Source organism: Prosopis cineraria, unplaced genomic scaffold, assembly GCF_029017545.1.
Source record: "Prosopis cineraria cultivar Desert tree isolate PC_DT_omini unplaced genomic scaffold, ASM2901754v1 PC4, whole genome shotgun sequence".
NCBI classification, from domain to species: domain Eukaryota; kingdom Viridiplantae; phylum Streptophyta; class Magnoliopsida; order Fabales; family Fabaceae; genus Prosopis; species Prosopis cineraria.
The window spans coordinates 5,855,316-5,870,020 of record NW_026555335.1 but is presented as its reverse complement, the minus strand read 5'-3'; the positions used below and the strand labels follow the sequence as shown (position 1 = coordinate 5,870,020).

At 31.7% G+C, this 14,705-nt stretch overlaps 1 protein-coding gene across 2 annotated transcripts; it reads right to left on the bottom strand.

Annotated features, from left to right (window-relative positions):
* Positions 1–2,730: 2,730 nt before the first annotated feature.
* LOC129309109 (aldehyde dehydrogenase family 7 member A1) lies at positions 2,731–11,047 on the bottom strand. 2 transcript variants are annotated; one of them, XM_054950491.1, is made up of 14 exons: positions 10,889–11,047; positions 10,643–10,781; positions 10,084–10,170; positions 9,867–9,998; positions 6,212–6,284; positions 6,056–6,078; positions 5,895–5,958; positions 5,088–5,133; positions 4,738–4,918; positions 4,159–4,335; positions 3,887–4,051; positions 3,512–3,750; positions 3,206–3,355; positions 2,731–3,099 (listed from the first exon to the last, which is right to left on the bottom strand). In XM_054950491.1, the coding sequence occupies exons 2-14, from the start codon at positions 10,775–10,777 to the stop codon at positions 3,045–3,047; spliced, it is 1,527 nt and encodes a 508-aa protein (XP_054806466.1). In that variant the 5' UTR covers positions 10,778–10,781; positions 10,889–11,047; the 3' UTR covers positions 2,731–3,044. The 2 variants fall into 2 exon arrangements, with proteins under 2 accessions (XP_054806466.1, XP_054806467.1); XM_054950492.1 differs by having other exon boundaries at positions 10,895–11,032.
* Positions 11,048–14,705: the final 3,658 nt, after the last annotated feature.

The window sequence follows — 14,705 nt, the reverse complement described above, 5'->3', positions numbered from 1 at the left end:
TGGTTGTTTTGAGAAAGACAATATAGATTAAATATAACCTAAGGAGAAGATTTTGTGTGTAAGATGTAATGCGACATAAATACAACCTATCAAACTAAGCCATTTGCCCTTTGACGTGAATATTTGACTCAACATTTTTTTACCCTACAAGGATAAGTTATGTCAGTTAAAATAAGTCAGCTTTTGGTTAAGTATTAGCTAAATGGCTAACGTTTGAGAGATTTAATGGATTAATCATTGTTGTACCTATTTCCATCATTTTTTTCACTTTAAACTACTAGGGCAAAGAAGTGAAAATATCTATGAAGTTATCGGTTAGGAGTATCTAGTAGTCTAAAGTGAGAGAAAAAAAGGCAAAAATACATATAGCATTACCTTAGTTGGTGCAAGCATGACCAATTTGTTAAATACCTCAAAGGTTGACCATTTAACTAACATTTAAGCAAAAATTGATAATTTTTTTCACTAATGTGTACTAAAAAGGGGGCAAAGATATTCATAAAGTCATCGTTTGAGGGCATCTATAAGCCTAAAGCAAGAAAAAAAAGGAAGGAATGATCATAAAGTTACTTCATTAGGTATAATAGTAACCAATCTATCAAAATTTATGTCACATAGTTTCTTTCCATCTGGTGATACCTTTAACAAAGATTCCAAACATTTTTTAAGTGAAGGCTTCTTGAAGAAATTTTGCAACAATTAATCACAATCTTCTAAAACCATCTCAAATGGACATTGAACTTGAGCCACTGAGCTGACTGGAAAAAGATGCAATGTTGCAAATGAAGTTGGAAAGAAAATTGAGCTATAGGGAGCTTTCTTTATCAATTCAGAACATCAAGAAAAAGCTTTAATGGTACGAGAATTTTAAAGAAACAAGCAATTTAACTTGTTTGGTTAAAATAAAATTTTCTCACTGTCAAAACTAAAGCCTCAAGTAGAGACTCATCATCTTATGATGACTAATTAGCCTTAACAAAATTTCACTTAGAAATATTTTTAGTCCACATCAATGAAAAAAGATCAATTTTTACTTAGGTATCAGCTAAATGATTTGCATTTGAGGAATTTGATGAATTGGTCAGTATTGCAACTACTAAAGTAATGTTATGGGTATTCTTACCCTTCTTCTCACTTTAGGCTACTAGATGTCTCTGATCAATAATTTCGTGGGTATTTTTGAACCTTTTTTAGTCCATATCAGCCAAAAAAATGGACAACGTCTACTTACGTGTTAGTTAAACAGTTAACATTTGAGAAATTTAATGGATTGATTACTTTTACACCAACTTAGGTAACATTATATGTATTTTTTGTTGTTTTTCTAACTTTAAACTATTGGATACTCCTAACTGATAATTTCTTAAGTATTTTTTCCTTTTTCAAAAAAAAAAAAAAACTCAGTCTCAATGTTTAACTCTCTAAATAGTATTTAGCCCTCCAAATGTTAAACTTTCCTAATTTCCTTCATGACTTAGATTGAGTGTGTGTTTGGTTTCATTTCATCAAAAGCCTATTTATTGAAAATTTATTTAGCAAAAGTTAGTTTAATGAAAGTTGATTGTTGTAATGAAATTTATATTTAGATATATTTTTTTCAAAAGTCAATTTGATAAATTAAAAATTGTTTGAATTATGATGGTAAAATATGATATTGAATGTACAATTATAAAAGACATTGATTTATGATTATCTGTAATTTTTATTATACAAATATAATATATTTAAAAAACTTAAAAAATGTGATAAAAATTTTAAATGACATAAAATTTGATCCCGAATGCTAAAAACTAGGTCTCTAATTATTTATACTTTTTTAATTTGTAATTATAAAAAAATATGATAAAAATTTATAATTTTTATTATATATTAATGCTAAATTTTAACATGATTAATTATTTAATTTATAATTCTAAAAACTTAATATTTAATTATTATTATTATTATTATATTTTTAATGAATGAATTATTTTTAAATAAAAGAATAAAAGATTTAAGTTGAGGTAATATGATTAAATAATATCTCATTTTTTAAATTCACTTTTCAAAAGCTCCATCATTTTAAGTTGACCAATAGCACATTAAACCACCTCTAAAAAGAACTTTTTAAATAATTTTTTTGAAAAAAGATTGAAAACCAAACAACATCTAAATTCAAAATTTATTTCAAAAGCCTTTTTGCAGCTCTTAACTAAAAATCAAATGGACCCTGAATTGATTTGTAGTTAATTTAGAGATTTTATAAAAAGATATTTATTTTTTTAAGATTTTATAAAAGCAAACATTAAATTTATGTTTGGTTACAATAATATAAAAGTAATTATTAGTTATTTTTAAATTTTATGATATCTTCTTTAATTTTTGTTTTATAAAAATAATTTATTAATATATTATTTTAAAATTTTATAATATCTTGTGTACGCCATCTCTTTAAAACATTCACTCTCATCTATCACATTAGATTATTTTCAAAAGCTATAAGTTACTCAAAGTAACTTTTTAAAATAATCAAGAATCTGCTCTCTCTTTTTTTTCAGATTTTGATTATTTTTAATAGTTTAAACAAATATCATAAAACTGACAAAATAATTTTTTGTCAAAAATAAATAATTTTTTTATAAAATAAGCTAAAACAAACTACCTTATAGTTGTACTTAAAATCTATTCAAAGCTTTCACTGTAAGCTCATTTTCCGCCAACTGTTGAAATCCTAACAAGAACCACATCCCAAAACATAAATTAAGCACCTTCTAGTATGAACAGAAGTACCATACCTGACTGGCTTATTAATGTCTGCTCAATGTATCTTTAACATCATCAAAGCTGCAAGGGGGCCCTGTTCTTTTTTTTTTTTTTTTGGGGGGGGGGGGGGGGGGGGGAAGGGGGGCCGGAAAGCGAGGGTACCCTGTTTGATGTATATAGTTCAATACTACATATATTTAGCTAACGCGGCTGCCAAAATATCATACTCCTAATATCATCTACGCTCCTGGCCGGAAAGTTGCACTTCAGCCCCCTCCTTCACATCTCAGAAGGATGGCTCACTAGCCAAAGTTGATTCCCTGAGCCAATGGTAGTTCACTCCCATAATTGATGGTACTGTTGAGAGCAGATATTATCAATGTCATTACAAGACTTCTTTTTCGGCCTAATGACATGGAGAAAGGTGTAAAACAGAGCTTATAATTTGAGGGCCGAAATTTACCAAGTGGAACGACGCATGTATTGCTTCCAAGAGTCACTTCCGGCTTCACGACCACCACCAGTTGCCTTTTCTCCGCCAAAAGCACCACCAATTTCAGCTCCGTTTGTTGGAATGTTTACATTCACTATGCCGCAATCACTGCCCAGTGGCCTGTATAGGCATGAAAAATATTTATTTTCACAACTATCAATCTCAGAATTACCAGCCACATCTGGGGATTTTCTGTTAAAATTTGAGTGCCTAAGCCTGATTATTCTACTATACTGGATAACCACAACATAAACACAGGAATCTACAAGCACTCACCCAATCCACCTGAATATAGCTTCAGGTCTTCTAGTAAAGATTGAGCTACTCAATCCTTGAGGTACAGAATTGTTCAAGGCAAATGCTTCCTCTAGAGTCTGAAATTTCATGACGTACAGAACTGGACCAAACAACTCTTCCTTAACTACAGGAGCATCTGGAGATATCTCAACAATTGTTGGTTCTACAAAATTTCCTTCAGACTCCAGAACAGATCCCCCTGTCAGGATCTTTCCTCCCTGATGATCAGAATATCAAGTAAAACATCTCCACAAAGACTAGAATTTATCTCAAACAGAAGTTTGAAAAGATATTTTAAGATTATACTCAAATAATACCTTAACCAAAAGGATGACAATACAACACGGTACATACCTGTGATTTTATGGTTGACATACCCTTCTTAAAGCTTTCCACTGAAGCACGGGTATGCACTGGCCCAACAAGTGTCCCTTTCTCCAGGGGATCCCCAATTTTGACTTGTTTATACAGTCCAACTAGTTGATCTACCACATTTTGATAAATAGTCTCATGAAGAAACTGCAGTACCAAGAAAGAAACAAAAAATTAAAAACCTCCTTTAGTTTTATCCTTTCTTCTCCTATGATTGCATCCAAATTATAAAATTCAAGTTTTAGTGGTATTACCAGTCTACGACAGGTTGTGCAACGCTGACCGGCTGTACCTACAGCTGCAAACAAAATAGAGCGCACAGCTAGTTTGATGTCTGCATCATCCATGACTATAATCGCATTGTTACCACTTAACTCCAGCAAGCATTTGCCAAATCTTTCATTGACCGTTTGCTGGACCAACAAGCCCACCTGCAATATGGAATTCATCAGTCAGCTTGACAGCGCATATTGAAATCCAGAAATCATACTGAACTTAGTAAACATTTTATACAATGTCACCGCATAATGTCATGTATTCTGTTTCTCATGTTTTCTTAGGGGAGGTGGAATATGAAAGCAGCCGATACACTACCTTAGAACGCACATTACACAAGCATGCACTCACTGGAATGTACAGAGTTTGAATGATCTCAGGTCATGTTTCACAGTATAACCGGGAATGAAATATTGCAGATGGCCTTTCTTTTTACAAACTCTAATGGCAACTAAACCGAGCATCATCCAGGTGAAAAATTGTATAACATGATTAATTAGTCTGGTTGTGTAACCTGGTGAAAAAAGTTATGTCCAAGGACCATGTAACAGAAATACCTTTGTACTTCCAGTAAATGAAACCAGGGGAATGCGTGTGTCTTTTGCTATTGCTTGACCAATTTCAGCACCTCCACAGAAAGAAGTGAATATAGCACCAGGTAATTTGTTCCTCTCAAGAACATCAGCTATCAGCTTTGTCACAGCAATAGTTATTAATGGAGTTGTTGGGGCACCCTTCCTTCAATGAATTGAAAATTCAAAAACAACATTATAAATTAAAGATGCAAAGTGGAAAACAGAAAAAAAACCGATAAGCAATAAAATAAAGACACAAGTGGCATGAGTTGTCATAGCATGATCAGAGGATAATTCACGTAGAATCTTCAGAGCTGGATTAGTGGACTTACCACACAACGCAATTTCCACAAACTAATGCAATACAGGCATTCCACCCTAAAGCACAATAGGGTGAAAAAAACTTTGTTAGTTACAGCAAAAGCATCTGAAAAATTTCAGAATAGAGTTGAGCACATGATGTGTAAAGCTACAAGCAATACATGAAAAATTTCCAAGAATATCATGTGTAATATGCCAGTATACAATGTTCGCATTAAAATAGCACAGTAATGTATTTTCATCAAATATTCAAATCTGCAATCTCTGATCAATATCAATATTGTATTAAATAAAGATAAATCGTCAACAGAAAACAAATTAACACAGTCCGTTCTGTGTAGCTTAAGACAGAAAGAAGGAGACCTGTATCATCATTGAGGTGGGGAAGTTCAGTTATGAGGAAGGCATATAAGGACTGAAAGAGTGGGAGCAGGCAGCACTAATGGGGCAAAAATCATTAAGTGGCTTTGGAGATATCTAGCCTTTATTGAATTTGTTTTACGTTCTGAATTTGTGTCTAAAGGCAATCTTGCCTTCGTTTTTGCTATTTAATTCCATCAATTCCAGAATGAGCATTGAAGAGGACATAATGTGATGAAGTGAGATAACTGTGCTACTGAATAAGCTAATATATAAATATATAAGTTCACAGAATTCAGGCACATCTTTATCAGAAAGAGAATTTTCAATCAAGTTCCACACAGTACCTTAGCATTCCCAAACTAGTGATGTGTAATAAAGAACTAATATCCCTAGGAAGCTGTTAGTATTATAATACATATTTTTAAAGCCCATCGGTACTCTCAGAGATATCATACCTAAGACAGCACATGGAAAGTTGAAAGCAGTGATGACACCAACAATTCCAAGAGGGTTCCACACCTGCGGTGTTAAATGTCATGCACTATGATGAGTAATTACATCTCCTATAATACAACGGAACAGACACGAATAACTAAAAATAATTTCAATACTGCACCTCAAACATCATATGATCTGGCCCTGTAACAAACAAGGAGGAAAGTTTAGGTATGAACATCTTGAGAAGAATTAGCTTCCAAACAAGTGTTTAACTCTAACTACAGATTATTTGAAAAGGCAATCAAACCAAGCAGCTATAACATATAAATCTTACGTTCTGATGGTATAATCGATCCACTCAATTGTCGGCTTAGCCCAACAGCAAAATCACACATATCAATAATTTCCTGAAATTGATGGAGCAAATAGTTACAAACTTTTACTTCTTTTTCTCAAAAAACAAAAAACAAAAAAAGGTTAAATGTATACTCTATGCAAATGATATATCTCCCACTAACAGTTCTCTTTTTTGGATAGTCTTGGTGCATGATTACTTTCAGAGTGCACTTAGTCTATGCATGAACCAAATATTTTTTGAATGACCCAAACAAAGAGCGTACAGCAACTTAGAAACTGTGACCATCACCAAGAAACATATACAGGGCATGGTTTTTTTTTTTTTTTTGTTTGATATATTGAACAATTTTTTTGGCCAAAAAAAATATATGAACAATTTTGAATATTAAATAACGGTAATAGAAACTGAATAGCAGCATCACATCTAGACAACAACAACAACAACAAGCCTTTATCCCACTAGGTGGGGTCGGCTACATGGATTGCAAGACGCCATTGTGCTCTATCATTTATTAAGCTTTTAGAAATATTATTAATTAAGAGATCACGTTCAACAACTTCCAAGAGTGTTCTCTTAGGCCTTCCTCTACCTCTCTTAATCGGACTCAAAGTTATATGTTCCACTCTTCTCACTGGTGCCTCCCTTGGTCTTCTTTGTACATGCCCAAACCATCTCAACCGATTTTCTACCATTTTTTCCTCAATAGGTGCCACCCTCACTTTTTCGCGTATGTGCTCATTTCGAATTTTATCTTTACGTGTATGTCCGCACATCCATCGTAACATTCTCATCTCTGCTACTCCAACTTTATGCTCTTGCTGTCCCGTTAGAGCCCAGCATTCACTACTATATAACATTGCCGGTCTGATAGCAGTACGATAAAACTTTCCTTTAAGTTTATTAGGCACCTTACGGTCACAAATAACTCCTTTAGCTTTTCTCCAATTAAACCACCCAGCTTGAATTCTATGTGAAATATCTCCACTGATTTCGCCATCATTTTGAATAATGGCTCCCAAATATCTAAACTTTTCCACTTGAGGTATAATTTGATCTCCCAATTTCACTTCCAAATTATTTTCGAATAGTCCTTTACCAAATTTACAATATAAATATTCCGTCTTACTTCTACTCAGACGAAAACCTTTCGACTCCAATGTCCTCCTCCATAACTCAAGTTTGCAATTAACCTCTTCTCTTGTCTCTGCTATAAGAACTATATCATCCGCGAAGAGCATACATTTCGGGATTTCCTCTTGAATATGTTCCGTCAAAACATTTAAAATCAAGTTAAACAAATAAGGACTCAGAGATGATCCCTGATGTAGTCCAATCTTTATAGGAAAATCCTTTGTTTGACCACTAGGCGTTCTTATACTAGTTTTTACCCCCTCATACATATCTTGTATGGCTTTAATATAAGCAATCCGTACTCCCTTTTTTTCCAACGCTTTCCAAAGCACTTCTCTTGGTATACGGTCATAAGCTTTTTCCAAATCAATAAAAACCATGTGTAGATCTTTATCTTTACAACGATACTTTTCCATTAATCCCCTTAGTAGATAAATCGCCTCTGTAGTTGATCTACCTGGCATAAAACCAAATTGATTCTCAGAAATACTTGTCTCCAATCTCAACCTGTGCTCAATTACTTTCTCCCACAATTTCATTGTGTGGCTCATGAGTTTAATCCCTCTATAGTTAGTACAATTCTGAATATCTCCTTTATTTTTATAAATAGGAATTAATGTACTTCTCCTCCACTCATCAGGCATTTTCTTGGACCGTAAAATCACATTAAATAACTTAGTTAACCATCTCACCCCTTCTTCACCTAAACATTTCCACGCTTCGATAGATATACAATCAGGTCCGTTGGCTCTACCATTTGCCATTTTCTTAAGAGCTTCCTTTACCTCCTTATCACGTATTTTTCGATAGAATGACAAATTTTGTTCTCCTTCACCAGTTACTAAATCCTCCAAGTTACTAGATGAATCCTCTCCATCATTGAAAAGTTTAGAAAAATAAGTCTCCCATCTATTTTTAATTTCATCATCTGTAACTAAAATTCTTCCCTCTTCATCCTTAATACACCTTACCTGTTCTAGATCTCTTGATTTTCTTTCCCTACTCTTGGCAATCTTATAAATATTTTGCTCTCCTTCCTTCGTCTCAAGGTTCTTATAAAATTCTTCAAAAGCTTTAGAACGAGCTTCACCCACAGCTCTCTTAGTTTCCTTCTTAGCCATACGGTACCTCTCCCAATTTTCCTCATTGTTACACAAATGTATGGCTTTAAAACAGTTCTTCTTATACTTGATTTTGTCCTGTACACTATTATTCCACCACCAAGACTCCTTATCTCTCGGACCAGAACCTTTCGATTCTCCCAAAACTACTTTTGCAACCTCCCGTATCTTTTTAGCCATATCCTCCCATATAATGTTAGCACTTCCCTGAGAATCCCAAATTCCTTTATCCAAAAGATTTCGCTTGAAAATATCTTGCTTCTCACCTTTTAATTGCCACCATCTAATCCTTGGTGTTACTACTTGTCGACGTTTTTGGATTTTACTCATAATACACACATCAAGGACTAGGACCCTATGTTGTGTCGTTACAGCATCTCCGGGTATCACCTTACAATTTTTACAAAGTTTTCTATCTGTGTTCCTAACCAAAAGAAAATCAATCTGCGACCTTGAGGCTCCACTTTTGTAAGTGATGAGATGCTCATCTCTCTTCTTGAAACAAGTGTTGGCAATCTTAAAATCATACGCCAATGAGAAATCAAGAAGAGTTTGTCCTTCATTGTTTAGCTCTCCAAAACCAAAACCACCATGCACCCTCGCATACTGACCAGCTTCCCTCCCGACATGCCCATTAAAGTCTCCTCCAATAAAAATCTTTTCACTCTGTGGTATGTGTCGAATCAACCCCTCTAGATCCTCCCAAAATAATTCCTTAAGACTGGCTTCTGTCCCGACTTGCGGTGCATAAGCGCTAATAATATTAACAGTCTCACGTCCAATTATCATTTTTAAAGAAATAATTCTATCTCCAATTCTGCTAACTGCTACAACGTTCTTCTTCCACTCCTTATCTATAATGATGCCTACTCCATTGCGTGCACTTACTTTTCCTGTATACCAAAGTTTGAAACCTTGAATATCCTTAGCTTCTTCTCCACGCCATTTTGTTTCTTGCAAGCAAATGATATTGATTTTCCTTTGAATCATAACCCCTACAACCTCTACAGATTTACAATTTAATGTCCCAACATTCCAAGTACCAAACAAAGAGCGTACAGCAACTTAGAAACTGTGACCATCACCAAGAAACATATACAGGGCATGGTTTTTTTTTTTTTTTGTTTGATATATTGAACAATTTTTTTGGCCAAAAAAATATATGAACAATTTTGAATATTAAATAACGGTAATAGAAACTGAATAGCAGCATCACATCTAGAACATAGAATTATTTGCTCAGTAGTTAGTATAGAACCCTTAAATCCAGGCCATAGAATATAAGACCAACTAAAGTTTGGGTTCTTTTTCCCCCAATGCTGAAACTCTCTATCATAGGATGAAGTATACATGCAAATTAAATAAGCTAATTCTCATACCTGAACCTCCCCTATTCCTTCTGCAAGTATTTTTCCCATCTCAAGTGACACCAGCCTACCCAGAAGATCCAACTTGGCTCTTAATGCTTCTCCAATCTGTCTTACAATCTCACCTCTTTTCGGCGCAGGTATCTGAAGGACGATTTTTGGTTTCAAGAACAGGTAAATGAAGAACTTCAACTGTACCAAAACAGATTACGGCTACTTGAAAACTTACAGTCATCCATAGCTTAGCTGCTTCACTACAAGCACGCAGTCCCTCCTCATAATCTTGCACGGTTGCTTCCATTACTTTCGCGATGGCCTAATTTCAATTGACAATAAGTAGTTGCACGAAGGTAAAAAGCCTAAGAAAAATCTTGCGAGGATTATGCTGTAATTTATGGAATGATGTTTATATTCATTTTACTTTCGTTTCTTAATCGAGCTAACAAACGAAAGTAAAATGAATAAAACTTTATGCTGAAAAACTTTGCCTTGTTCGTCAACATTATATTAGAAAATTAAAAAAAAAAAGCAGGTTTTTAGGCAGTAACAAGAATTCCGGGATTCGACTTATCAAAACCCAATCCTACATCCCAAAAAAATAAACAAAATCATGCCAGCATAAAAACGAACATATACGTCTAAATGACCGAGAAAGCTATCACTCCAAAAATAATTGAGAAAGCATTGCATGGAGCAGTAAAATGACCGAATTTCGTCGGAAGATTTTTGATTGCAAATAAACAAACAATAATAGTCGCAGTCGCGATCGTTGTCGTCAAAAGGCGAACCATATTGTTCGAGGGATTCACAGAAGTGATAGATGAACCGCTGGCCTTCCATTTGCCGTCCACAAAACCGCCAATATTGGTGGAATCCAGACCGATCTCCTTCAAAAAGCCATAATCATTCTTATCGGAACCCATTTTCCTACGAACATCCACCAAGACCAAGGAACAAAATCGATTGAGAAATCATATCAAACTGAAATGCTAAGCACCATAAAATGAAATCACGAGCAAAGTATTAGCATTTACCGGTACTAGATTAGAAGAACCGGAAGTGCAGGAAACGTTAAGATGAGGAGATCAGAGCTTATTGGGAAACGGTTACTTCAGGCAGTGAAATAGGTGCGCACATAAAGACGACAATGTATGGGCATAGTCCTAGCCGTATCCTCTAACCTGAAATTGCGAAACGTGTACGTGGCAGTGACGAAGATTGTCGTGGCTCTATCATTGGGATTGGGATTCCGCGCCTGACTTCACTCAGTTGATAGCGCCTCATGTCTTAAAATTGCTCCATCCTAATCAAAATATAAGTAGTTTCTAACAGAAATTCAGATACCGATAAATTTTTTATATTTATAAATATATATTTTTCTTTTTTTCCCTAATTTCAGGTATCAATGCATAATATGAAGAATGAGAGATACGAAAAATATTTAAGTAAATTAAATGCATCACATTATTTATAATCTATCCAATTAAAATACTATCAGTAATATAAATAAAATCTTATATATGACATTTTTTAATTAATTTTTTTATTATAACAAAATAAAAATTTAATTTTTTACATTTTCTCTCTCTATTATTATTAATTAATTTATATTTAATATCATTTAAATGTTATATTTTTATTGGACGAACCATAAATAATGTGGTGCACTCGATTTATCTACAAATTTATCTGAGAAATATATTTACATAAATATAAAAGTTAATAAATATAAAGGATAAAATGAAAAAAATTCATATATTTGTTTATATTTTGAACTAAGATCAGCTAAGAGATAATATTTATATTTTGGACTGAAGGGGGTATCAAGATATATTTTTTCAAAAAATTAAAAACAAATTTTATGATTAGAACATCACTCACATGTGTTAACCCTTGAAAATTTTAATATTTGATACTTTTTAAATATTATATGATAAAACTTCTTACATCCATTTGGTTTAACTAAACAGTTATTATCATGACATGTTAAATACTCATTAAGTAATAAGCTTAGGTTACTCAATAGATCTAAATCACTATTTTATTGTTATTGTTTTAGGCTATATATACTATCATGTTTTCAAATATAAGAAAACTATCATATACTTTTTTTATTATAAACAAATGTAAAAATTTAAAAAAATATTATTTGGCCTAAAATATGATTTTTGCCCCAACTCTAACTATTTGAGCTGAAAAGAATAATTTTAGCTAAATCCACTAAGATCATATAGAAGGAAGAAAGTCATGGGAAGACTTGATCATAATCACACGTCACTTCCTCGATGAGGCAAAAATAGAGAAACATAGAGAAAAAATTTGCAACTAATAACTCTAAAAAAGTGACCCTGAAAACTCACCATTTAATTTTAAAAGTCAATAATATGGTATCTTTTAAGGACATACTACTCTAAAACCCACGCACGAAAAACACCAAAAACAAATATTAATTACATTTTTGTCAAATTATTCCTCATAAATGTATAGTATCAATAAAGTAGAGGGAAAAAGTAAACATTAATTATAAGAGTATTTTAGAACAAATTTTTTTAATTTTAGACATAATTATTAAAATTAAATAATTTTTTAAAATGATGAGTTGATTAAAATTTTCCTAAATTTGAAAATGGAGGGAGTACGCATACAACACCTTCATTTTTGAATACATGTTTTTGTTATAATTTTTGTGTTGGGAGCACGTCAAAAGATAAGTCTCACATCACTCATATGATATGAGCTTTAAAGATATAAAGCAGGGTGAGTATTGGTGGATTTGGTATAAAAATGTGTAAAATTGATCGATCAAATAATGTTAAAAATATTAACCAAATTGAACCAATCAAGGTAATTGAATTGAATAAGGACCAAATCTAAATTTAGCAATTTGGTTCAATCGGATGACTCAGTTTTGGGCTTTATATTGGCCTACTTGTACTTAGAACAATTCTTTTTCTACTACAATAGACAAGGTTTACATATAAAATTATCTTATAAAGTGATAATAGCCTAATTTAACGAAGGGTTAGATTTTTAACTTATCAAATCATATATTTACTTTTATTTAAGTATAAAATTTAAAAGAATAAAATAAAATAAAGTAATTAATAAACTAAATATAAATTATATATATGTGATAATCTAATTGGTTTAGTCTATTTAATTTTAAATCTTACAAACTGAATCAAATTGATCAACCGAAATAATTTTTAAAAAAAATTGAATAAACTGAATCAAATAACAAAAATTTAATTTAATTTAATTTTTAATTTCAATTCGATTGTGCTCATCTTTAGGTGTACATACCAGAGGGGAGAAGTGGATTAGTAAACGGGTCAAGATGAAGAAAGGTATCACGCACATAAAAACGAGTCAACATCGGCCAATCCAATTGAAAACCTGATGTAGATGCAGTCTTAACATTTTTTGCGAAAATACTTTTGTCAAAAATAAAGAATATTTATTTAAACGAAGGTTCCAAGAAAAATCCTTTGATTTCCATTTTTTCTAGTTTGAATTCCCTACCACAAAGTAACAGTCGGACTCTCTTAAATTATTACATTAATTTTAATAGGCAAATTAGTTTTACTCCAATGTCCAGATACGTTCTTCTTCAATAATATTTTATTGTGTCGGAATGGTGGAGTGATGGTCATTTATTTACTTAGTAATGGTGTTTTATTTGTACTAGTGTGTGCGCATGAGAACGGTGCTGGGTCATTGAGATTTTAGGCAACTTTCTTTCTCTTTTTCATCCTGTTTCTTGAGTTCAATTGTTTTTCTGATTTATTTACACTGTTATGTCACTTTAGTTATTTTACAGGAGGTTGGGTTTAATTTTAAAAAGCTCTGAGAACTATATCAAAATTGTTATTAAAGATAGTATCTTGAAGACAACTCAGAACAAATTTTATATATATATATATATATATATCGATTACCTCTAATTTACTCCTAAATTTTGATAAATGCTAGTTTAAAGTCACTGGAGTAAATCTTTGACCCAAAAAAAAAGTCATTGGAGTAAATGAGAATATATTAGAAAAAAAATATTATTAAATATTACTTTAAACTCTTTAAAATATATTATTAAATAAAATAAAAATGTTTCTGGCACCACAACTTCTTAGTACCAGTTTGGATTCGAATTTAAAATCAATTAATTGCACGGAAACTAGTTTTGACCAAAATTATCCAAACACCTATGTTAAATATTAAAATAAATTATTAATATACAATCATATTTTTTAAAAAATATCCAAACATTCATTATACATATCAAAATTAATTATAAACTCAAAATTATGGTTTTTTTAAAAATATCAAAACACCTCTTATTATGTCAAAATTAATTATAAATTTAAAATTATGATTTTTTTAAAAATACCAAAATATCTCTTATTATGTCAAAGTCAATTATGAATCAAAAAATATGATTTGTAAAATAATTTATATACTTTTTGAATAAATTTTTTGAAATGTATTATTGAAAAATTGAATCAAAAAGCAGATAATAGTAACTTATGAGATGGTCATGATTTTGAGTTCAAAATTAATTTTAGCATGTACGAGGGTATTTGGATATTTTTTAAAAAATTATAATTTTGAGTTCACAATTAATTTTGACATGTACAATAGGTGCTTAGATATTTTTTTTGAAAACATAATTTTGGATTAAAAATTGATTTTAACATGTAATATAGCCATTTGGATATATTTTTACAAAACTATGGTTTTATCTTATTTTCAATTCTGCTTAAAATTAATTATATTAAGTAATTTTATAAATCAATTATATACCACATAACATAATCAATTATATTTCAAATCAATCACATTAATTAATTATTTTTA

Coding starts and splice junctions, on each gene's coding strand:
- LOC129309109 (XM_054950491.1), bottom strand. CDS start 10,777: ATGGGTTCCGATAAGAATGATTATGGCTTTTTGAAGGAGATCGGTCTG. Junction 6,285..9,866: donor AAGGAATAGGGGAGGTTCAG/GTATGAGAATTA, acceptor CATCAATTTCAG/GAAATTATTGATATGTGTGA. Junction 3,100..3,205: donor TACATGCGTCGTTCCACTTG/GTAAATTTCGGC, acceptor TGCTCTCAACAG/TACCATCAATTATGGGAGTG.